Source organism: Polypterus senegalus, chromosome 5 (assembly GCF_016835505.1).
Source record: "Polypterus senegalus isolate Bchr_013 chromosome 5, ASM1683550v1, whole genome shotgun sequence".
Classification (NCBI taxonomy): domain Eukaryota; kingdom Metazoa; phylum Chordata; class Cladistia; order Polypteriformes; family Polypteridae; genus Polypterus; species Polypterus senegalus.
This window is the reverse complement of record NC_053158.1, coordinates 35,164,539-35,188,657: the sequence shown is the minus strand read 5'-3', so window position 1 is coordinate 35,188,657 and position 24,119 is coordinate 35,164,539. Positions and strand designations below refer to the sequence as shown.

The 24,119-nt window shown below is 45.7% G+C and overlaps 1 protein-coding gene across 1 annotated transcript in view; it reads left to right on the top strand.

The window, feature by feature from the left end:
• The window catches only part of prkdc (protein kinase, DNA-activated, catalytic subunit), a 263,584-nt gene extending 246,817 nt beyond the window's left edge, over window positions 1–16,767 (top strand). The window contains exons 85-86 of the mRNA XM_039754497.1: window positions 3,661–3,800; window positions 16,193–16,767. Coding sequence (XP_039610431.1) covers window positions 3,661–3,800; window positions 16,193–16,397 — 345 coding nt within the window. The 3' untranslated portion in view covers window positions 16,398–16,767. The remainder of the gene's footprint in view (window positions 1–3,660; window positions 3,801–16,192) is intronic.
• The last annotated feature ends 7,352 nt before the right edge of the window (window positions 16,768–24,119 follow it).

Genomic DNA, 24,119 nt, shown 5'->3' with positions numbered 1-24,119 from the left:
AAAATGCAAGGGAATAACTGTGAGGTAGGATATAAAAATCAGGGATTATCTGACTGAGGAATGAGAAATGAATTAGCAGAATGGCAGATATAAAATGTTCTCAGTCATGGGTCGAGTTAAGCAGACAGAAGACAGGAGTTGCACATCACTGAGATGGTGGAGCCGGCCACAGCGGAGTCCAAACTGTATATGAACAGAGTGGTCTATGAAATCATATATAGGCAGTGTGGACTGTGCACTACAAAGTTCAATCCGATCCCCCGCGACGGCCTCCGGCTGAGACCCCCAGCATGTCACAGGCTCCACTTACAGAAATACAGTCAATCACTTACGCTGTGGGCCTGTGACTTGTAATTGGATGAAAATGTCAAGTAATATGACAAAGCATATATGGGCAAGGCACAATATGAATTCTTAGACCCTTTAATGTAAGTCCTCTGTGCCTTTCCTTCTTAATGACCCTCACATTCTGCGTTTTTTCACTCTGGCACATGCTACCAGCCTAGAGCCGGGACTACCATTTAAAAGCCAAGCGCCTGCAACGTTACTAGGAGACACTGCTGGGGTCTCTGTGTATCCAAAACAGACATCACATAGGTTTCAACTTGTCTGGACTCCCATCTTTGTTAGGAATGCCATCCCTAAAGCAGGAGGTACGCCGCGGCCTGCTCGCCTTGTTCAGCCTGTGCTTTGCCCTTGCGTACAGTTTACTTTCAAGACAAGAGCAAAGAGAGGATGTTTGTAGAGGGCAGCTTCGTCCCCAGATGAGCGTTTCCGGTTTGTAAGCACTTTGACAGAAATGTATTTCAAGTCAGTTTCACTTCCCTTTCCACACCCATTGCTGATGTCGATACACAAACATGACTTAAACAAAGCCTCATCTTTCAGCAGATGACAACTGGTAGGTGAGTTTGTGCCGCACCCTTCTGATCTTTTCCCATGGTTACGAGCCGACTCTCTCATGGGCTCTTGCGCTAGTCGTCTGGAAAGTACATTTGAGGTTTTTTTTTCTTCTTCTTCTTGAGTACAGCATGTCTCATAGTGATTTACTTTATACACAAATGCCAGTCATCCACTGCACTCAATACGCAAATGCCAGTCATGCCCTCTGTACTGTACTAAACCTGAGGTTATCAGTTGGAGCAACATTGGACGGTGCAAATCAGTGGGAAACTGGTGCCAAGAGTTCAAGAATTTTTGATGTGCTGCCAGGATTCGAGAATAAGTGTGTTACGCAAATACGGCAACACGTGAATTTGAAATTAAGCATTCTAAATAAATTCACAATTTGAAGGGAGGTTGTGGCACAGTGGTTAGCTCTGCTACCACACAGCCCTCTCACTCCTCTGAGCTTATCTGTTCTCCCAGGGTTCTCTCCCTGGCTACTCGGCCACCTGCTCCCATCTCACAGACGTGTGTGTTGCATCAGCTGGTGTCTTTAAGTTCCGTCACGATGGATGTGACCCAACTGCCCGGCGATCTTGACCAGTGCTTGATAGGTGCCCCGTTTAGAGTTTATTTCAGCATTGCTCTTGATGCTGCTGGGATAGGCACTTACTCCACAAGCCTCTGTAATGGCAAAAGCAGATTTAGAAAATGTAGAGGTGATGCACTTGAGGGGTACAGTGGCTAGTTTACACACTGTGCGATGATGAAGACGACGTCTGCTGGAGTACAGTATATCACGTCATGGATTCCCATCCTCTGCAGTGCTCTTCCACCTTTTGCTGCCAGGCTAAGTAGAGACCACATAACAGGTAAAGCAATCTCAGAGTGCTGAGAAAATGAGCAGTCAGTAGGGAGTCTGCTATTACCGTGCAACACCGGAAATGAAAGACCCTGCTTACCAAGGGCGGTGAGGGAGATTACTGACTTTCTGCTGCTGCTATAATTAACGCAATCTTTAAATAAATCGGGTCAGAACAACAACACCTCACCTAATGAATGAATCCTGTGGTGGAGGGCTGGCACTCACCCCTGTCAACAGACCATAAGTTTCACTTTGGCAATTTGGACAAGCACAATGCCTGGCACTCTTTTGGTCGTCCCAGTGTAATTGTTCTTTAGTCAAAGCCATATTCATTTTAGAATCAGCCTTTGTTCTCTTTGTTAAATGCCAAATTAGCTGTAAAATATTTGAGCCATTTTCCAGCTCAGCTTTTCCAGTATCGTTTACAGTTGTGCTTCTTAAACTGTTATTTTCTTTTTCTTCTCGTCACCCAATCTTGCCCTTCTTAGTGTCGTTGAGACCCATGTCGACCGTCGGCTCCTGGGGTGTAGGGGTTGGGAGAGGGACTGGTATTCAGCTCCTTCTTGGAAAACCGCATCCGACAGTCATGAGGTCATAACTGGTGGGGGATCCCCCTTGTATAATCACTGGCCAATGTCATAACAGAACAACGTTGATTGCTTAAACTGTCCGCAGAAACCCATTACGAGTTACAAGACGCTCTGTAAACTGTACTTGATACTTGACTCTTTCCCATTGAATACAATGCTGAGGCCGTCAACCTGCAAGCCACAATGTGTCGTGAGCCCTAGTTTAAGAACCTGTGATTTACAGACCCTCTACATCCAGAGGAGCCACTGGAGGTGGTTCAGGCATCCTTTGGAGTTTTTACAGGGACGAGCAGCTAGGAGGAGACCCCGGGGAAGACACAGGGCCTACTGAGGGGATCATAGCTCCCAGGTGGTCTGGGGACACCTTGATACCCGACAGTGTGGCTGCTGAGAGGGAGGTATGGGCCTCGGTTCTTAAGACTCTTGCCCCAGTGACCCCCATCTCACATAAGCAGTGAGAAATGAATGAACAAACAAAATTTACGAGAGGCTAACTGTAACCTCTGGCGAGCGTGAGAACAAGGCCGTTGGACAGGTGCACAGTGCTTATGGCTTTAAATGCAAGAGGAGAGTAAGAAAATGGATAAATAACTTGTGTGCTTACATGCTTCTATGTATACGCTTGCGTGCTTTGGTAACTCCTTATAGAATTAAATAACATTTTTAAGCAGAAAGTGCTTTCTTATACACAATATTTTGTGTCAACACTCTTTATCTTCATTAGGGATTAGTTTTCCTTGCTTTACTGTATCCAAACCTTTCATTTAACTTTCTCCCTTGAGGTTACTTTATACCAAAAACATGCTTAGCTATGTGAAAAACTGGCGACGATAAATAAATGCCAAAAATATCTAGAGGTTATTGAGCAGCGGAGATGGAGGTAATGGCACGCGCGCTTGCATGCCAGAACGTAGTCCAAAAAGGAATGCAGTAACACGGTTACACATCACGTCTGCGTCAGCCTTAAAATATGGGCTCTTTTTTTTTTTTTTATGCCTGTTCTCCAGATTCTGGTGTGTGTTTATTACTATCTGCATGTTCACTGCATTCGTTTCCAAATGTTGCGTAGCTTTGTGCCATACACTGCTTGAGAAAATGGGCATGAGATTGCAATTTGTGAAATGTCAAGTGTCCTCCGTGAGCCCTATGTAGATGTAAAAATCTCAAGTGCATCAGCATTTGCACATTGTGTCATTGGCAGGGTCTGAGCGGAGGCCCTTGCGTTGGACGGTCCACCACGTAGCCACTGGGCTACACCGCCTCATGTGAATGAAGTCTAAGAGGCTGCCATTGAATATGCTGTCTCTGTTTCTGTTGCAGAATTTTGAGTTGAAGCAGCTGAAAAAAGCAGGAACTTGGACGTTGACTGTTGACACCAAAAATATTAACTGGTACCCCTTGCAGAAGGTAAACTTTGCCAGGCGAAAGCTGGAAGGAGCAAACCCTGCTGCCATAACTGGGTAGGTTGACTTGTTTTGTTTAAAAAAGAAAAAAAAAAATTGTACTATTCACAGCACCTCCATCACACTGCCAGTTAATGAAACTCCAAACTAGAAGTGACCAAAACATGGACTTGCAGAACAGAAAAATGGGAGATGCTATGACGTGGGTACAAAAAGGGCTCAAAGGTCTTTTGGCCTACCTTGTCTGACAACTCCCTGGCAGCTGACATTGTAAGGATTCTCTGTGACAAAACGTTGGGACTTGCAAAGTTTATATAAAGTGTGCTTCCTGGCGTGTGAGGTGGCACATCGGATTGTTGTCTGGGTTGTTTTCATTACAAAGTGCTTTGTCCTGCCCATCTTCCACCCGCTGTTCCACACATTTTCAGGTGCCACCTGACAAAGGGATGTCGCTACATTTCCTCACCATGACAAGTTCTCTTTGTCTAAATCAGACACCTAGAATTTAATGGCTGCTCACGCAAGAGCTTTCCCGGAGGCAAGAGTGCATTTTTGCCAAGGGTAAGAATGATACCGGAGGCCTCGTCTTCATGGTCTTCGTAGCTTTTCGATTCTTGATCATATTTCTTCCTTTTGTTCATGTAGCTAGCGTGATAGTTTTAGCGTTTCAGAGGGCACCTTCAGTAAAAGCACCTCGAATGTGCTGTTTGTAAGCTGCCAAGTTACTTAGAAGTTTGAAACTCCAAATGCAGCAGAGGTGCAGCCGCAGTTGGCATTCGGCGGCACACATGCCCATGTTCTGCAGAGCTGATCTGCAGCGTAATGCAGGAGGAGGATATGAAAGAGGCAAACTCATGTTCATCTCTGTGTGACCCCCAGGAGTTTATTTTTAAATCAATCTAGGAGCTGTTTCGACACTCTGGTGTAACAGATCTCCGTGAATCAGCCCTCCTTTATTTCATGGAGCACCTCTTACCTTTTAGTAGGGGAATCTAACAGTGAAATATGAACTAATGAGACGTGTGTTCTCATTTAAATGTGTAGTAAAGTAGTATAGCAGGTTACTGTCAAGCGACAATGGTTTTTAGCTCTGCAATTTCTAAAATATCTACAAATGGAAGGCAAGCATTCGAACGACGTTGGACAAACGAGGATTTTGCTTCCTAAAGATTTTGCCCTGCTGGTCACTACACCTTTAAATTGTGTACTGTTTAATTGCAATCTCCTATTTTTGTGATTTACTTCCATATCATAAATCTACAGCACAAACACTACAACTGGAACTTCGGTGGTGATCTTGAAGTAGTGATGCTGCAACTAGGAATGAAGCTCAGATATGCCAAGTCCTATGGTTGCATTTGTGAATGGGTAGAGCCATGCTAAAAAGTCTCATTGCGTTTAAAAAGAACTGACTGCTCCATAAGGACCAAATCCTCTTGCTGACCCAACAAAGAGATTTTTGCCTCCTCTTCATATAAAACTTGGCCTGATAAAAGGTTTCTAGAAATTGATAAATGAGAAAGATGAAGGATTTTATCATGTGAGACAGATGGTTCCACGAATAACTGATGTCGAGGTTAAGGAAGCCAAATCAGACACGTCATCAGTGGCTAGTGGGGGCGCTGAAAATCACACGGAAGACATTCACAGATACTCTTGAGAATATTTTTGGCAAGCGCAGAGAACCAAACCTTACGGCTTCAAGCATCCAAAACCATAAAGTGCAGCGTGTCACTAAAGATTCATTTTCTGCATTCACACTTGGACTTCTTCCCTGCTAGTCTTGGTGTGGTCAGTGATGAACATAGTGAAAGGTTTCACCAAGATATTGCAAAGATGGAAAAGTGCAATCGGGGCATGTGGAGTCCATCAGTGCTGGCATTCTGAAGTTGTACTTTTCGAGGCCTCCTGGCTGGGCTCCTACTTCTAGGGAGGAAAGCCACGGGACTGAATGGTCTCCATCGGTACCCAGTTTGTCTAACCTGCTGACTGATGAACATCAAAACTCTTTGAAATTACTTGGTAACTTTTTTCCAGCTTCATGCAAAACAGAACAATTCTTGATCGTAGATCTTCAGAGATGTCTTTTTAGTGAGGAGTGTTTCACAGAACTACAAAACTCAAAATGTTTGAGTCTTTTCTACAGTTCCAAGTATCTCTAAATCACAAATCCAGTGTTGCTTCATTGTTGCCAGCTCCTGACTCAAACCTCCATCTCTGAACGTGTGAATGAAGTGGTCATTATGTACAAAAAACAACACAATGATTTGTATGTTATTAGTTAAAACAGACCATCTCTGTTTGTTATTGACACTTAGATCAAGATCAGACCATGTTTTAGTAACATATCTGTATATTTTTAACACAGGACAGGTTTAAGAGCTGGGGAATCAAAGTATTTATTCTGTGAGTGACAGAAGTTAGACACAAGAAGAGCCGGGAACATCGGCAAAGTCAGCAGACTGGCATCGTCGTCTCTTTTGTCTGTCATTTTGTTACTATGACTGCGTGAAAATCAGAGTCACAACATGACAGACCAGTCTCGTTCCCCTCATGCTTTTTGAGCTCAAAGCTCTAACCAAGCCTTTCATTTGAGTGGTCAAAGTTCAGACACTTAGCTGGGCGGCCTTCTTTTATAGTGCAGATAGGAGCACACTAACCTGACGCTGCACTTTGTCCGTAGCACAGTATGCCAGCAGCAACCAGAAAACATGGAGAACAGAAAAAAAAATGAAAACGCCAACACATCAGAGCAAAACAGAAATCGGAAACTGATGTGCATCAGACCGCGATGATACTGAAATAATATTGAATATCTAGAAAATGACTGCACGCAAAAACAAAAAGGAGCACAAGAAACAAAGAGCCGCACATTGTTGACAATTTTCATGTGCATCATATATTTTGTGGCTGGTTGTGAGTCTACGGCCAAGTGCAGGGGGCCTTCTCTTGTTTTTTCCCTTCAGGGTTCTCTCGCTTGAGCTGACTTTTGAGTGCCTGTCAGATTGGCCCTTTAAGCTCCAATTCTTGTTTTTAAATCCATTTCTCTTACAACGACTGTGGGATGATAGCACACTTGTGCCATACGCAGGTCACTTTGTGCAGTCACTCTTACTAATAGTTCTACTTGTGTGAAAGTGGAAAGTCACATTTATGAAGCTGTTTTGTGGAGTGGGAAAGAAAGAGCCCTGAGAGCCACCAAACCCTGTACTCCTCAGTGACTTTTACAGAAGTTATTTGGAGAATTGTGAAATCAGAAAGTCCAGCAGATAGAAGTTCCTGGCACTCGTGTATCTTTATGTGTGTCCGACACCCACCTGCACAATTTGATAAAACCTGTTTAAAAGTACAGTGGAACCTCGGGTCACGACTGTAATTCGTTCCAAGACTCTGATCGCAACCCGATTTGGTCGGGACCTGAAGTAATTTCCCCCATAGGATTTTATGTAAATACAATTAATCTGTTCCGGACCGTACGAGCTGTATGTAAATAATTTTTTTTTTTTTTTTAAGATTTTTAAGCACAAAAATAGTTAATTATACCAAAGAATGCACCATTTAATAGTAAACTAAATGTAAAAACATTGAATAACACTGAAAAAACCTTGAACAGAGAAAACTAACATTGCAAGAATTCACGCTATAGCCTTACAAACCGCTCGCTGTAAACACTTTTTTTTAAACACGGGGGAAAAAAATGAACATTTGAAAAATCCGTAATTTATACAAAAACTAACCATAAACATCCAAGAAAACTAACCTTGCATGAGTCGAGTTCTGGCATGAAGGAAGTGAGGAGGAGCTGGGTGGAGAGGAGATTACAGTTTTGAGCTGAAGTCCCTCTGCGTGATGCACTTCTGACCGAGAACAATGTACTGTACAGGGAGAGACTGAATACGTGCGGAAATCACCGGCGCATACGAACCGGAAGGGAAACAAAATGGAGCACAAAGAGTTCACAGCAAATACACAGGGAGAGACTGAACACGTGCGGAAATCACCGGCGCATACGAACCGAAAGGGAAACTGGGTTGTTCATCACCCAAGTGTGTGGTCATGAGCAGGTGCAAAAGTTTGGTGAACTTTTTAGTCGTTACCCGGTATGTACATGTTCAGAGACGTACATGACCCAAGGTTCCACAGTAGAGCGATTTAGAATGGAGTACTCAAATAAAAGATGAAGTGCAAGTGAAGAAGGTAAAGAAAGGCACTCCAGAGCCATGCGAGTCCTGTGACTCGTGAAGCCAGGCGGAAACGTGGAGCACTACAGTGAGTGCCAAGAGATGACAAGCAATTCATCGGGATTTACGACCGTATCACGTATGCTTTACTGAGTAAGGTACAAATACATTGGTCACCAACTGTGCTTTGAGAAGCAAACATTCTAAAATCGTCATAGATTGCCCAAAAGTGGAGATCTTTCACAGTGTGATAAGTGGAGGGGGATCACTCTGTTGTCCATCCCCAACAAATTTTTGCAAGAATGATCTGGGAACGGCTGAAAGTTGTGGTTGACAGAAGACTTAGAGACGAACAGGAAGGCTTTAGGGAGGACAGATCCTGTTCTGACCAGATTGCCACACTGAGGATCATTATTGAACAGACAATAGAATGGCATGCTCCACTCGACGTCTGCTTCATTGACCTTTGATAGTGTAGACAGAGCGTCCATATGGAACACCCGTTGACACAGTGGCGTAGCAGACAGAATGGTGAATATCATTAAAAAGCTTTATGGTGGACTCTAATGTTAAGTTATCCATGATGGGAGTCTGTCAGAGAAGTTCCAGGTAATCACTGGTGTCAGAAAGGGATGTTTACTATCATTCCTTCTCCTCCTGGTGACGCGCGACTGGATAACGCATGCAGCCTATGTCAGTTTGGGAAAAGACATGCAGTGGATGCTGAGTAGGAAGCTAAGAAGATCTAGAGTTTGCAGACGACCTTGTATCGCTGTCAGCACTGCCTGCAGGATTTTTAAGGAGAAATAGACCTCCTGGGGGAGACCACAAAAGTGTGCTTGAAGATCGGTCAAGAGAAAACCAAAGTACTGGTGATTAACAACAGGAGAAGACACTAGAGAGTGTAAATGAGTTCACCTACCTGCCAGTCCGGAGGGACAGACGAGGATATCAAGGCCAGGATTAAGAAAGCTCAACAAGCCTTTGCTGCCCTCTGCCCAATCTGAAAATCCACCGCCATCTCTACCAGGACTAAGCTCCGAGTTTTCAGCTCAAATGTGAACTGTGTTCTCATGTATGGCTTCTTTGGTACCTGAACTCCCCTACCCGTATTTACCGTGCATTTACTCGTGTCATAGTTTATACTTCTTGCATATGTACTCATTGGATTTATCAAATTTTGACAGTCACTTGGCCCGCTGAGGGTGGCAGAGTACGACTCCAAGTGCTGGAGTTTCTCGTGTTGGTCTCACTTCTGTTGAGCGCTGATAAACCTACAAGGAGGTCAGTAACACGTCAGGTTGCCTGAAGAGATTTGGAGGATATTGGAAGAATCGCCATTCATCTTAGCTCCACAAAGCAGCCAGTGATGCTATTTGTTGTTTTTTTTTCAGACATCACTGTAAATTGAGAATAAGCCTAAAAACAAGAAGTTAGCAGTTGTACTGATGTTTGACAATGTGGTTGGCTTGACCCTAAAAGCTGGAGTGCAGGGGTGCGTTTTGATCAGTCCGTCTTAGTTAGAAATGAACAAGATGGAGAATGACACAGGTGAAGGAGGAGTGGGCTGTGTAAGTGAAGCGTCTGACATTTAACGATTGACTTTAAAGTATTTCTCCTCTCCAGCTTCCACCGCAGAAAAGCAGACTCCGATAACAGGAACGTCGACCCCACATATTTCATTTGTCACATATAGAGAGTGTCCACAAAGTCTCTTTACAATTTCAAAAAATTACTAAAAAGGCAATTGGTGAGATATGTTAATCAAATTTGTCCTATGTACTCGGTCGTTATCAAAGTTTGTTTTAGTGATGAGGCAACCTTCCATGTTTCAGGGAAACTGAACACACACAATGTGAGAATCTGGGGCTCAGAAAACCCCCATGTGACTAGGGAACTTCACCAAGATAGTCCAAAGGTGAATGTGTGGTGTGGGATCACGTGCAATCGAATCATTGGTCCATTTTTCTTCAACAAGAGATCAATTTCTGCAAATGTTTACCTCGACCTTTTGACTGAATATGTGACAGCACAACTGGATGACCTTCAACCAACCGTCATTTTCCAGCAAGATGGTGCACCACCACATTAGGGACTGCATGTTCGTGGGTTCCTGAATTAAACATTTCCAGATCGGTGGATTAGAAGGGGTGGCCTAATTCCCTGGCCACCTCGTTCACCAGATATCACTCCCCTGGACTTCTTTCTGTGGGGTTATGTTAAAGATCTCATGTATCGAACAAAGATATGAGACATAATGACCTGAAGCAAAAGACCACTGATGCCATTGCCACCATTGATGACGCTGTGCTACAGAGAACATGGCAAGAAATCGAGCACCGTCTTGATGTGCTTCATGCAGCTAATGGGGCCCACATAGAGGTGTATTAAATGAGGCAAAACAAACTTCAATATCTACTCCTCATTTTGTAATTTCCACAAATTTGTCTATTCGTTTTTTTTACTAAAATTTTGAAATTGTAAAGAGACTTTGTGGACACCCTGTATATTGTCACACCAGACCTATTCTAATTTAGAAAGATAAATGTAAAATCCAATAAAACACACAAAGTAATTTTACATTTCGACTAACAGGTAAAGTTACTTTAACCTTTTAGTTGAAAATCTATAAATGGATCAAAACGTCATGTGGCTTCCTTGCAAAAACAAACTGTGGTGAGCAGTGATTGGCAAAACCAAAAAGCGACGATTCACAAAAGTAGAGCAAAACATTAGGAAGCGATGTAATGCAAGGCGTGTGGAGAGCGCGCTCCGTAACGGTGTGTGTGCTCTGATGTGCGCCATTATAGCTCTTCTCACGAGGACCCAGTAACCAACCACCAGTAAATGCGCACCATGATGCTGGCAGGCCACTTGGCGACAGTGTTGGACGATTAGCGCTGAGAACCCCTTCTTGTTGGCGTTGGGGGGGACGGGGGGTCTGTCCACTGCTCCTGCAATGTCAGGTAGGCCTGCAGTGTCATGAAGTCTTCATATAGTGCCTTTATCTTTGTCATCTTACAACATTTGAGATGCAGTGGCTTGCATTTCTTTTGTTTTTCCAGGTGAAGTGACCCGCGTAGGCTCAGTAGAAGGATTTAAACCCACAGCCTCCGGGTTTCTTGTGTCCTTGGGACAGTCGTAATCTGCTCTCTGCCTGTACAGATGTCAACACAGCAGTCTTGCTGAGGCCATGCGTATCACCGACGGGCTGCAGGAGCCCACCAGTGGCATATAAACGCAGAGAGTCTCAAGTTGCGCAGTGGGGATGAGGACCAATAGTGCTGTGTTCTTCTTTCCAATCCGTCCTGCGCCAGACCAAGATGGCTTCTTATTCCACCCCGGGCCGCCTGTCTTTCTCTATCAGTTGCTGATTGCTGTATTCAGACGTGTGACAGCAGGGTCTCAAATGGCGTCTCCGGTTGAGTTGCACAATTCTGTGGATAGCTGCCGTTGCTGTTACTGGCACTAAGGGGCGAGTCCCCTTCTGACTGTGAAGGATGTGACTGATTACATAACGAGTTTGATTAGTTATCTTATTACGGGGGTCTCCTCGATTTGTATCCCATTGTTATTTGACTGGCAATTATGGAAAAAAGAAAAACAATTACGAGTCTTAAAATGAAGGCAAAAAAGTCAATCAACAGCACAGCTTAGATAGATAGATACTTTATTAATCCCAGATCTTGACCATACATTGTTCTTCTCTCTCTTGTTAAATGAATCTTAGCCTGAAGGCATCTATTAATTTTTTACATTTAAGATTTCTCATTTAAAGATTTACCAGTGTTGTTTCTTGTCCTAGTGTGTGGATATAAACACAGGGGACTCCAGTTTCTATATTACGATATGCCTGAAGAAGGGGCCTGCGTTGACTCGAAAGCCTGCATATTGTAATCTTTTTAGTTAGCCAATAAAAGGTGTCATTTTGCTTGGCTTTTCTCTAATCCCAAGAGGAAATTCACTTAATTAGCTTGACCACTGATGAAGACGAGGCAGGAAGGACAAGCTGCAGCCAGGGCGGCCCTCCAGGATCGGAGTTGGACACCCCGATTTATTATCTACTCAAGTGGTCTTGAGGTGTTAACGCTGCATGGACTCCTTTTGTGCTAATCTATGGCGTATTATAATGTTACTATTTACACTGCAATATCGACCTGTTATTATTATTATTGGCGGTGGTGTTGTGTTGTCAAATAGAAATGCCAGTGTGATGTAGTTATGATGATCGCTGACAGAATCGCAGGCAAAAGTCCAAAGAAAGAGCGATGTAAAAACAGACTAGGGGGTCAGTTCACTTATTAATTTACAAAGTAGACTAAGCATTACTGTAGTTATGAAGGGTTCTGGGCAATACTCACTAATTACCAAATGATCTAAAGTACGAGATAACAAAGTACTTGGCGCTACAAAGCTTAGGTTAGAAGTGTGTCACAAATAACTCAATGAAAGCAACGGTAAAACTAAGACAGGCGGCAGCAGTCCAGAGCGGGTGTGTTACTGGACTGGCAATGAGGAACCCCAGCAGTGCCATTCTGTATCTGTGGTAATGATAATCCGATCCTCCCGCTCCCACACGACAGCAACGTTAAGTTTACTAACCATTGGTGGCTCTGGAGCTGGCAAGTACTTGGGCTTCATTCCCCATCAGCCACCAAGGTGAAAGTCCAGAAAAGAGCTGCAGAGTTTGAGCTGTGATGGTGCAGAGAGAGATAAAGAAGGGGCACGGCAAGCAAAGGTATGGAGCGGGTCACACATCTGTTCTTCAGAAGGACACTGGCATGGTTGGACTCGAGTCGGGCATAAATTCCCACCGAGTTACAAGTTACCTCTTCAAACAAACAGAACAGGAGAGTGGAGTAGGAACTGATAAGTCAGGCGGAGCTGAAAAGTACGCTGAAGAGTGCCAGCCATTTGTGAGCTCGCAGGGCACTAAATCAAAAGGGGGGGCCCAGCTTTATTTGAAACACAGTGCTGCACTAAAGCCTGTCCTGATAGTCTGGGTGCCAGGCAGGGCCTCATTATGAGGAGCTCACACACTCCTACAGGCCAGACCTATCACAGGCAGATAGAACAAGTGCCAACCACTGTGCCAACACGCCTCCCTTAACAACAGTGCCACTGTGAAAATAAAGCCAAGTGCTGTCCCCATGTGTCCCTCTTTCTGCTTTAACGTGACCATCTGCACTCGAGAGAGAAGGGAGCTGCCTTGTGTTTCCTGTTGATTCAAAAATGTGATATATTTTTTTTTTTTGCTGATAAAATAACAGCTTGGACAATTTATTATCTGAAGATACTTTCGACGTGATGCACTTGCCGAGTCGCTCTAGTTCTTGCCACTTAAGTGCGCGTACGTCTTGCTGCCTTTGACTGTTGAAATGCCGGTTCTCCTGGACATGCAGGAAGGATCACGTCAGACTTGCAGCTTTACGAGAAGAGCTCGGCTTAAAGGCCTTTTTTTTTTTTTTAAATCTTCCCTATCTCCGTGTTTAATGATCCTGAGTCATGGCCGCTTTCTCCTCATGGCTCAGTCGAGCCCGCAGTAAATGTGTACAAAGGTAGCTGAGTCGTCAGAGTCAAACTGTGACCTTTGCAGCCTTTTTTTTTTTTTTAATATGTTTAAATAATCAGCTAGGACATTTGTACTGATAACATGCTAATTGCCCACATTGTGCCAAAGCCCTGACTTCACTGCCAGCTCGTGTATCATTGCCCAGTGCCACGTAGCTTTTGGGTAAGAAACGGGTCAGAGAATGTGGTGGATCAGCAGGGCCGTGAAGCACCTCAGAGCAGCCTGGCCTGACCTCCCGTCCCGCGGGTCACTTAGGGGACTTGACGGCGTCACAGCACACGTAATGTTAACGGTCGCTTGAGCGTAAGGACATTGCTCTGCTTTTGGTGATTTACTTTATAAAAGACTGCAGTTCCATCTTATCGTGATAGTACCTGCTTTCTTTATTTGTATTTGTACAGAGAGAAAATCTGCTACGGCACACGTAAGGAGGCTCAGCTTGTGTTGAGCATTTAGGCATCTGATGCCACCACTGGGAAGTGGCATACTGGTGTGGAGTACAGTAACCTGACCCGACGCTGCCTGCCCAGCCTCACCCCACCCCGTATACTCGACCCACCTGCCGGTTATGTGTGTAACTGCGCTCTGCGTCACTCCGTCCATTTATGGGGGGCTTCAGTAATCCAAATACTCACAGATACCCGATTTCTAAAATTCCACTTAGAGAAATCGGGTTATCGGCCACTGAGAAGCCTGATTAGCAGAAGTGGAGTTCTCTGTGAATAACCCGATTATGTGGCCATGAAAACCCGTAACCGGGTTACTGAAGAGGACTCTTGTCAGCCTGCCGAGGCAAATGTTCAGGCGATCACACCTGACTGAAAGAATCCGCCTCAATATCTCTGAAACTGCTAAGTTTGTGTTGATGAGCGGGACGTGCGACACTAAACTCAACAAGACAGCCTCAAGAGCAGTAGTGCAACACATTCAAATTAACATGCGCTACGTGGCCTGATTAGTTTGTAAAGTTACAAGCAACCTGGCACACCACTTACTGAAATAAAAATACCTGCGTCGTCATCGTCGTTGTCATTTCAGCAGCACTGTGTGTGAGGCAAGAAGCAAACGTACGTCGGTCCTGTGCAGGAAAGAGTAATCTGCATGTGATCCGGTAACTGAAACCGATCTCTGAAATGTCAGTTCGACTAAACATATTTATAAAACGCTTGCTGTGTAAGCCCGGGCTCCTACAAACTATTGAATGCGTCAGAAAAAAAGTTGAAATGCAGTCGGCGGTTTTGTGATTGTGCTCACCCCCCTTGTCTATCAGTGGCCAAGCGAGTTTCTCTCTCTTTAGAGGTTTCGTTTTGCTAATGCGATTGCCTCGCCTGTGTATTAGAGGCTAAGTTTGCCTTTCCTCAGCGGTTTCACTTGGTCGACTGACTCGCTTTCTTTCAGCTTCATGCTGTAGCCTCGCACTTCTTTCTTCTTCCGACTCGTTAAATTGAGGCGGTCTTGCCGGCTCTTTGAGTTTCACGCTGTGGCCTTGCACTTCCTGGCCGGACAGACAGACGCACACACTTCCACGCATAGACGTTAAAATATAAGACAAGAAAATGGTCGCAGGCGTCATCCTTATTGTCGAATTCACGGTGGTTGTCGATGAAGCTGTTTTTATTGCACAGTTTAATGACGTCAGAGCGTTTTGACAAAGCAGAACTCCAGATGATTACTTGTGCGTGTAAACGCGGCTTATTAAGAAACCGGGCCTCGGCCTTAACCGAGTTAGTCACCCTGACCTCACTACGTTTGTACGTGTAAACGCACTCGGTGTTTTGCGGCCTTCCTGGTGTTGTGACTCAATTCTTGCCATGGAGGTGACGTTATAAGCGCTTTTGTCTCCCTTGGTGAATCGGGCATTGGTTCAAGTGCGATGCTCAGACTGGTGAACTGCAGTGGCACACTCGCAAGCCAGCGATGGCGGCCCGTCACCCACTGCTTTTCTTTTTTTCTGTTATTTACTGTATTTATTTCTTTCTTTATAGTTTGTTTCCATTTTCACTCATTTATCTTCTGCCAATCCTGTTTATTTTCTGTGTTTATTTTTACCTCCCCACAGCCGTGGCACAGGACTGTCACTATGGTGTCTCAAGTCAAGTCTTGGTGAGGCTAAGGGTGCTGCAGAGCACCAGCATGAAGAGCAAGGAAACAGAGACGCGACTTTATGATTTGCACGATGAGGGCTCATAGTGTGTTCTGCGAGTGGCACACTGGACCGGCGTGGTTCACTGTCTGCTTCATTAGACTTCATGTGGTAGAGAGAGCCAGTCACTTGAAGATCTCTTTTCACTCAGTTGATAAAGTTTTTGTTTTCTTCAGAAGAACATAAAACACCAAATCATATGTTAAGATTCATGCATTTTAACACAATGAAATATTAAAGACGTTAAAAGTTATGAAAGGAATTAGTACAGTGGATCGAGGCCTTTACTTTCATGTGAGAAGGACAAGAACACGGGGACACAGCTGGACCATTTCACACAAACGTTAGGAACAACCACAGGCAGAGAGAACCAATCACCAAGCAGTGTGGTGGCACTTTAGGGACGTGCAGAAGTCCGCTTGAGGTTATTTTGGATATTTGAGGTGGACGGGGTTAGTGAGCTCTGTTCTTGTCAGATGTTCTGAGGAGGCAGCTCCATTTCGGTGGTTTTGACCTGTTTGTCCATCAGTGTGTGTTTGTGCTTCCATTGCAGTGACGAACTGAAGCTGGGATTTGAGAAGAACCCGGCCTTCCAGAGTATTCTAGCTGTCGCTCAAGGAACCCAGGAGTTCAACATGAGAGCGCGGGAAGCAGCGCATGGCCTGTCTGTGGAGACGCAGGTGGAGTGTCTCATCGATCAAGCCACCGACCCCAATCTCCTCGGACGCGTCTGGCAGGGCTGGGAGCCCTGGGTCTAACAGAAAGGGGCATCGCCTTCATCTCGGGCACACAGGCAGGTAGCTGAAGGGGAAGGTGGTCTTCAGGATGGAACTTTCCAGATTTGTGCTTGTGTCACCCACTTGGCACTGGGAATTTGTCCAAATTAAAGCTGACATATGGGACTGGCTATGGGGTCGTGGCCGGCTGGGTTGGTAATTCTGTTTCTTTGCACTTTACCGTGGGGCACGTTTAGCTGAAACAACGTCACTGACGTGTTTTAAAGTGAAGGATTAGCTTAAACACACACGTCACGTCAACTGATGTGGCACTAGAGAGGAGTGTCACAAGAGCTTGTCACTGTTTTATGTCTTTGATGAAATGAAATATACAATTTCTCATAATCGGTAACTGATTCTCTGCTTGTTTATTGCTGTTTTTACAAACTTCTTCTGTTCACTTTATTACTTGGGCCATTTCTCACTTTGACAAGATAGCGGACTCTTACAAGTGGCCATTCATCCAGACTTGTCACGAGGCTCTCACAGTGGCCACACTGACAAGTTCTGCTGTTAACACACACACACACACGCTCTTGGTAATTTAACTCTTTCTGTTTCTAAACTGTATGACACTTTGGCACCGGTAACTACTCTGTCGTCGTGTCTGTGATTTAAGAACTGTTGACCCCTCGCGACAAATCACCATCTGCTTGTTTGAAGTTTCCATCCACGTTGACTACTCCATACGTGCCGTCATGTCACCTTACGTTCCCCGTAAAAGTGTTAATGTCAAAGCAGGTGGGGGCAGATTTGTTTGAGCCTTTATTTACTGGGTCACATTTTCAGTGGGTCTGAGATCTGTACACCAAAATGGACGTCTGTGTGAGCAGAGGGCAGAAATTGAGGTGACCGCTTTTAGCCTCTGATTGGCCAGTTGCTGAGAGTGCGGCTGTGGCTGCATTTGCAGGCCTACCTTTAGGCCAGGGCCTTGGTGCCTTTGGGAACATCCATGCAAGTTCAGCCAAGGCCACAGGAAAACCAACTTGTGGACTTCCAGCAAGTCTGGCTCCTTCTTGTAAACAAGTGAAGGCACCACAAACACAAATAGAAATATGAAGGGAGCACACAGACACAGCGTCGCTCAGGAACGAGGCACAGATGAACAAACAACTGAACCCCAGGACAACAACAAAGGAACTGGTGAAGGAGAGGGAAGCATCAGATACCCACCATTAAGACAGTCCTTCACCACCGTGGCCTGAATGGCTGTCTCACTAGGAAGAAGCCCCTACTTATATATATATATATATATATATATATATATATATATATATATATATATATATATATATATATATATATATATATATAAAAAGAACGACAGACTGAAGGTTACTGGCGATCACCAGGACAAGGATCTGGCCTCTTAGAGGGGCGTCCTGTGATCAGATTAGACAAAAACGGAACTGTTTGGACATAACCATCACGCTATGTGTGGAAGAAGGAGGCCATCCCAGTGGGGGCGACAACATCATATTGTGGGGCGCACAATACAAAATAAATGGCATCACGAGGAAGAAGAGTCATTTAGAAATTCTGAAGCAACACCTCAGCTAGAAAGTTAAAACTTGTCTTCAGGCAGGACAGCAAGGCTAAGCGTACCTTCAAAGTGGTAACAAAACAGCTTAAAGGTGGCAAGGTGGAAGTATAGTATAGTAAAGTATTGTATGGTATTGTAAAGTATAGCATTGTATAGTAAAATATAGTATAGAAAAGTATAGTAAAGTGTACAGCGCATCCAGAAAGTATTCACAGCGCATCACTTTTTCCACATTTTGTTATGTTACAGCCTTATTCCAAAATGGATTAAATTCATTTTTTCCTCAGAATTCTACACACAACACCGCATAATGACAACGTGAAAAAAATTTGAGATTTTTGCAAATTTATTAAAAATAGAAAAAAATTGAGAAAGCACATGTACATAAGTATTCACAGCCTTTGCCATGAAGCTCAAACCGAACGAGACGCCGGGCACACATTCACAGTCCCTGCAGGATGTCTGGAGATGCCAACAAAGCCGCTCAGTGAAGATCTCGTGTGATCCAACCACAAGTTTCTGAGATCCCAAGAAGCCGACTTCTTGACAGATTTGACGCTGTGCCGCGTCTCTCCCATCCAGGTGTCCGCACGGACTTTCAAATTTCAGGGCCAGTCTGGGTGAGGCGTTGAGCCTCCCTGTTCGATCTTGGTGCATGGAAGCCCACATTCTCCGTCAGTTGAGCAAGGCAAGGTGGTCTTGGCCATTGAACTGAAGGCTCTGGAGCTGCACATACAATCCACTCGGGGGGCTGATGGGGCCGGGGAGGTGGGGATGACATGAAACACGGCCATCTTAAACAGGAAGCCTGCGCTCGGACAGCAGGTGCCGGTGTTTCTTTGTGTCTTTTCCTGCTGCATTGCAGTTGTGTTTGCGAGTGTCGCTCCTGCCATGCATGTTGGCACTGAGGCGAGAGAGTAAACTTGGCATCGAGCAGGGCCTGCGGGTTTTGGCTTGAAATAGTAAACTTGTGTAAAAACCTTTTAATGAAAGCAACTGTAAAAAAGTCATCCTGTGGCCCCACTTGTCAGGGCTCGTCAGATGTAATGGGGGATTCGATCTGTCACTTAATGGTGGATTGTGCTTCCCAAATTGGTTACTAAATTCCCAATGAGAAAGCTAATAATGTCTGAGGCCGCCATCCTCTCATATCTAAGTCTGACCGTCTGACTTCAACAGCCCCTCAGGTGTCCGCGTTTTAACACAAGCTAAGCGCACTTTGGGGTGCAGAGGCCGATGTGTGGAGTGCAGATCACGGCTACGTCTAAAATGGAGGAAAGGCATGTGACGTGGTTGAGGGGCTCGCACTGAGATTAGCGGTACCCCAAAATGGATGAAAATGTTGGTGGGCCTCATCCCCTCCAAGACGACAGTACTGCCATTCTGAGTGATGCCCCCGGTCTGTGGCCATGACAGCCGTCAGTTAAAGACCACTTCACAGGTGAAAGGGGGTCCACGTTACCTTGTAATAAAACAATGGCTGCCAATTAACTGACAAGACATACAAATGAAAAGTGGAGAAGTGATGAGTGAATCGTGGGTGGTACGCAGTGAGGAAACTGGCAGGGTGGTCTGCTACTCTTGCTGTCTTTCTGGAAGTGGAGATGCCAAAGTGCATAGGGTCAAGTTTTAGTGGGCTCTTCTGTGCACACACACACTCACACTGACACACACACACACTCACCTGCTCTGCCTTTTGAACCCGAGGCCATCTCTTTAATGACAGTAACTGTAAATCAGCTCAGCTCTAGCCGAGTCCCGCTGTGCGATTTCAGTTCATGGAGTCTCTTCGGTCAATTAAAGTCAAGTCCGCTTCAGCCAACAAGAACTTTTCAAAAAGGCTTTGGAACGACGACAGAGAATCGCAGGTAAGGAGACGAGAAACGGCGTTCAGAAGGAGTGGACGGCTGACGTTTGCATTTCGTCTCCTAGTTTGTACTGTTGTGTTGTATTCCTCAGGTGGCCATGACAGATTGTGCTGTGAAGACGATCACTCGTGCGTGCGTGTGTGCTGTCTGTTTGTTATTTACCCCATTTTATGACACCCACCCTACCTGGAAGGGGGTCTCACTCCAAATTACCTCTCAAGATTTCCCTACAAGGTTTTTTTTGGAGTTTGTTTCTTGTCTTTTTAGAGAGTCGAAGCTAAAAACGGCCAGTTAAATTGTATGATTTTGAGCTATGAATTATGGTTTGTTACATCAGCATTTTAAATGGCATCATTAAAAAGTGGAAGGCTCATAGCACCAGTGTGATGTCACACATAAATGAGGTGCACTGCCTGGCAGCTTTGAGTGGCCAATGATAACAACAACCTGGCACTCAACGTGGATTTGAAAAATACTCTTAAAAAGTCAAACAGTGCAGCAGAAACCAAAATGAAGGGGCCAACGGGCAAATCTTAGCCCAAACTGGAAGACACGGCGTACCAAACAGTACCCGAGGAGCGCAGCCTCCTGTCCACCTCCTGGTCCTTCTGTTTTCACTTTTAATTGATTTAGTTTAGCTGGCAATGCACCATTCAGCACGACGACGGGTGCCAATCCTGCTGAATTCCTCCTCGAGTCAAGTTTGGAAGTCCCTCCTGTCTACCTGACTAACTGCTAACCTACTGCAAGTGAAGAAGACATTTTTAATGTGTGTGTGAAATTCACCCTTAGGTTTCCATCCGACAGTCTGTCTGTGTCCCCGCGATCAGGGCTTTAGTTTGGGGGGGCCTTATGTCAGACAAACTGCTGTTAGAGTCGGCAGGAATGGGAAAGAACATTTAGAATAATCAAAGGGCCTAACAGCAACGTTGTGTGTCAGTGTGTGTGTGTGTGTCAGTGTGTGAGTGTCAGTGTGTGAGTGTGAGTGTGTGTGTATGAGTGAGTGTGTCAGTGTGTGTGTGTGTGTCAGTGTGTGAGTGTCAGAGTGTGAGTGTGTGTGTCAGTGTGTGTGTGTGTGTCAGTGTGTGAGTGTCAGTGTGTGAGTGTGAGTGTGTGTGTATGAGTGAGTGTGTCAGTGTGTGTGTGTGTGTCAGTGTGTGAGTGTCAGTGTGTGAGTGTGAGTGTGTGTGTATGAGTGAGTGTGTGTGTGTGTGTGTGTGAGTGTGTCAGTGTGTGTGTATGAGTGAGGGTGTCAGTGTGTGTGTGTGTGTGTGTGTGTGTCAGTGTGTGTGTATGAGTGAGGGTGTCAGTGTGTGTGTCAGTGTGTGAGTGTCTCTTTAACTGCAGTCGGTCAACACACACACACACACACACACCACACAGAGCCGCGAGTGCCCTCAGCTTGCAGTGTAAATGGACGTCCTGCACTGAACAGAACAGCAGCAGCGGCGTCTTGCTGGCCTTGCAGAGCTCACACTTCCTTATGGTGACCTTTAGGTTGTTCTTTCCATGGAGGTTTTAAAAACTGAAATGCCTTGTTGTCTGAGAACATTCATCTTGACTTGAGTGAAGTAACACTGGTGGTGAACAAGAACAAGGTGATGACGTCTTGAACATGCGCACTCCGTATTTCAAGCCCCGTCCATGTGCTGCGGGCAGATCTTCAGTACGGTGGCAAACTTCACACGGCTGCCCCTTGAAATGGCAACTCTGCGTGGCACAAAGCTACCTGAATTATCCAACTCGTGACACAGCCTGACCCTCCGCTTCATTCAATAATGGAAGTGAACAGCAGCCTCCCATTTCTCCCAACATGCCGACTGGACGTGAGCACAACTGTGTGGACAGATGGGGCATCCGAACATCTCCATAGTGGATGAACGCAGGCAGGCAGGCAGCGTCACTCGGACTTCATACACGTAACTAACTGTAAGAGGAGTGTTTCTCGTTTGTGAACTTTACGGATGTCGTGTGGCACATCACATATGGGTGGCCTGGTGCGTGTGGCCCCACTCTGCTCGACACTTTACGGCGTGTACGACATCGCCGTGTAAGTCGTGGCTTGATGCACGTGAAGGCACACAACATGAACGCTACGTAATGTGACACCAAGCAGCGTCACTTCCAATTAAGAGGCCAGGTGGCCGAGGGAGAGGCGACTCTGGCCTTTTCTATGTCCTCCTCCAGCCAGAGTGGACTCTGAGCAGATGATGTCCAAGCCTGCAACAGTCCAAGGCCAGCCTTCCCCTCTTTCTGACCCCAAGGTTGCTTATGGCAGCGTCCTTCACAGAGCACATGATGCCACACGCTTCCTGAGTGGCCTCAAGTGTGTGCGGGTGCCAGGAAGTGGTCCGTAAAGTACAGAGTGTTACGACAGGCTGTTCCCGGGCCTCTAGCCGAGCCTACGCAACAGGGAGTTCCCAGAAGACGTTCAGGGTGTCTTTCTGTTTGAAGGCACCATGTATGATGTCTGCATTCATCCCTGCCATCTGTGACAAGTTGTGCTGTGGTGGTAGGGAGATGCCAACAGGTTCCACCGTTTTTGGCTTTGAGGACCTTGTGGGTGCCCTTCACTCCCTCTATAGCTTTGCCCAAATGTGTGCTGGCAGGAGGACTCGGTATGTGCCCTGCGTTGGACTCGTGTTTCACCCAAGGGTGAGTCTCAGAGAAGGGGGTGAGATGGCAGTTGCGATTCGCCAGACCTGATTGTGGTGTGCTGTCCTCCTGGTGTAATCGGTGGCTTGCCGTGTGCTGTCACTTGTAGGTGGCTTAGTAGTCAGAGCTTCTGTTCTGTGACGTGCAGTTGTCACCTGTGAATGAGCTGCAGAAATGCGCCTTCTTGGAGGTCCTTTGCCGCGGGCGACACGTTCATGAAGGCCAGTGCCATGTTTGTGTTTTTTCTTTTAAGAATGGAATTTGGACTTTGTGATGATCCATCGAGAAAGCCGAACTCTGGTATGGATTTCTATGCAAGTCCTGATTGTCAGACTTAACTGGTTGGGGGGGTTACAAGGGGGACTGAATTGGGTGCAACACCTGCTGCTTCCACTCGGCCCAGCTCTCCTGCTGGGGGTCCTGGCAGTAGCTGTGTGGCACATCTGTTTTTGAACTCGGGGGGCCAAAACATGTTGCCTGTGTTTCTTTACTTACCAGCAGCTGGCACACATTGCTTCTTGGGGGTCTCCAACTCCCCCAAACACCTTTACTGTTGTGTGTCCTTTCCTTGCCACACCGACCATGGATTGCCAATTGAGCGTCTAACCTTCACAGGGGATACATTTATAAGTTCATTGAGATTTAATATAAAGGTCAGTCAGTCATTATCCAACCCACTATATCCTAACATGGGGGTCTGCTGGAGCCAATCCCAGCCAGCACTGAGCGCAAGGCAGGAGCAAACCCCGGGCAGGGTACCAGCCCAATGCAGGGCACACACACTCACACCCCAGGGACAATTTAGGATCGCCAATGCACCAAACCTGCATGTCTTTGGGAGGAAACCCACGCAGACACGGGGAGAACATGCAAACGCCAGGCAGGGAAGTGAAGTCGGGTCTCCTTACTGCGAGGCAGCAGTGCTACACACTGCGCCACCGGGCCGCCCTTAATATAAAGGTAAATTCCCCAATTTGTATTAAAATTGTATGCACTGACTTTAAAGCTTAACTTTAGTTTGTTCACCCCCAGTACTTATGTGGCTAATAAATTGGAAAATGACTTGGTCACCTTAAATTGTGGTCTGTCTTTTGGAGGGAATCTGGGCATAGAAAAGGCTGGGAACCACAGCTGGAAAAGCTGCAGCGCCAGTCTGCCCTGAGAACGGAAAACCTGAATAAGCAGAGCCAGTGCCACGCAGCCATATTGACAGACGCACATGGGGCTGTTTATGTGACTCGAGAACACGTCAAGTATTTTAAAAACTAACTTTACTTGGTCAAAGATCTGCAAATCAGAAGACGTCACCATGCAGATGTGTGACGTGCTGACAGAAAAGCAAGATGCTGTCTGCGCTGTGACAGAATTCACCTGAAGGTGTAAAGAATGTGATTTTTATCTACGAAAAACTAATTGGAGTGATTCTACTCATTTGACGTAACTAGCGACAGTCCGAGCAAAGAGACGCCATTTCTCCGTCTCCGTTTTTTCTGGCCCTCCTGCCTCGGTCCTCCACTTTTATTGCTTCCGCTGCTGAAATGTAACAAAGCTCAGCGTTCGTCTTTTTCTGTTACCTTTACACCTCCGAGAGGATTTTCAAGTTTTCTGAACTTTTCACTTCTTCTGATGAACAGGCCT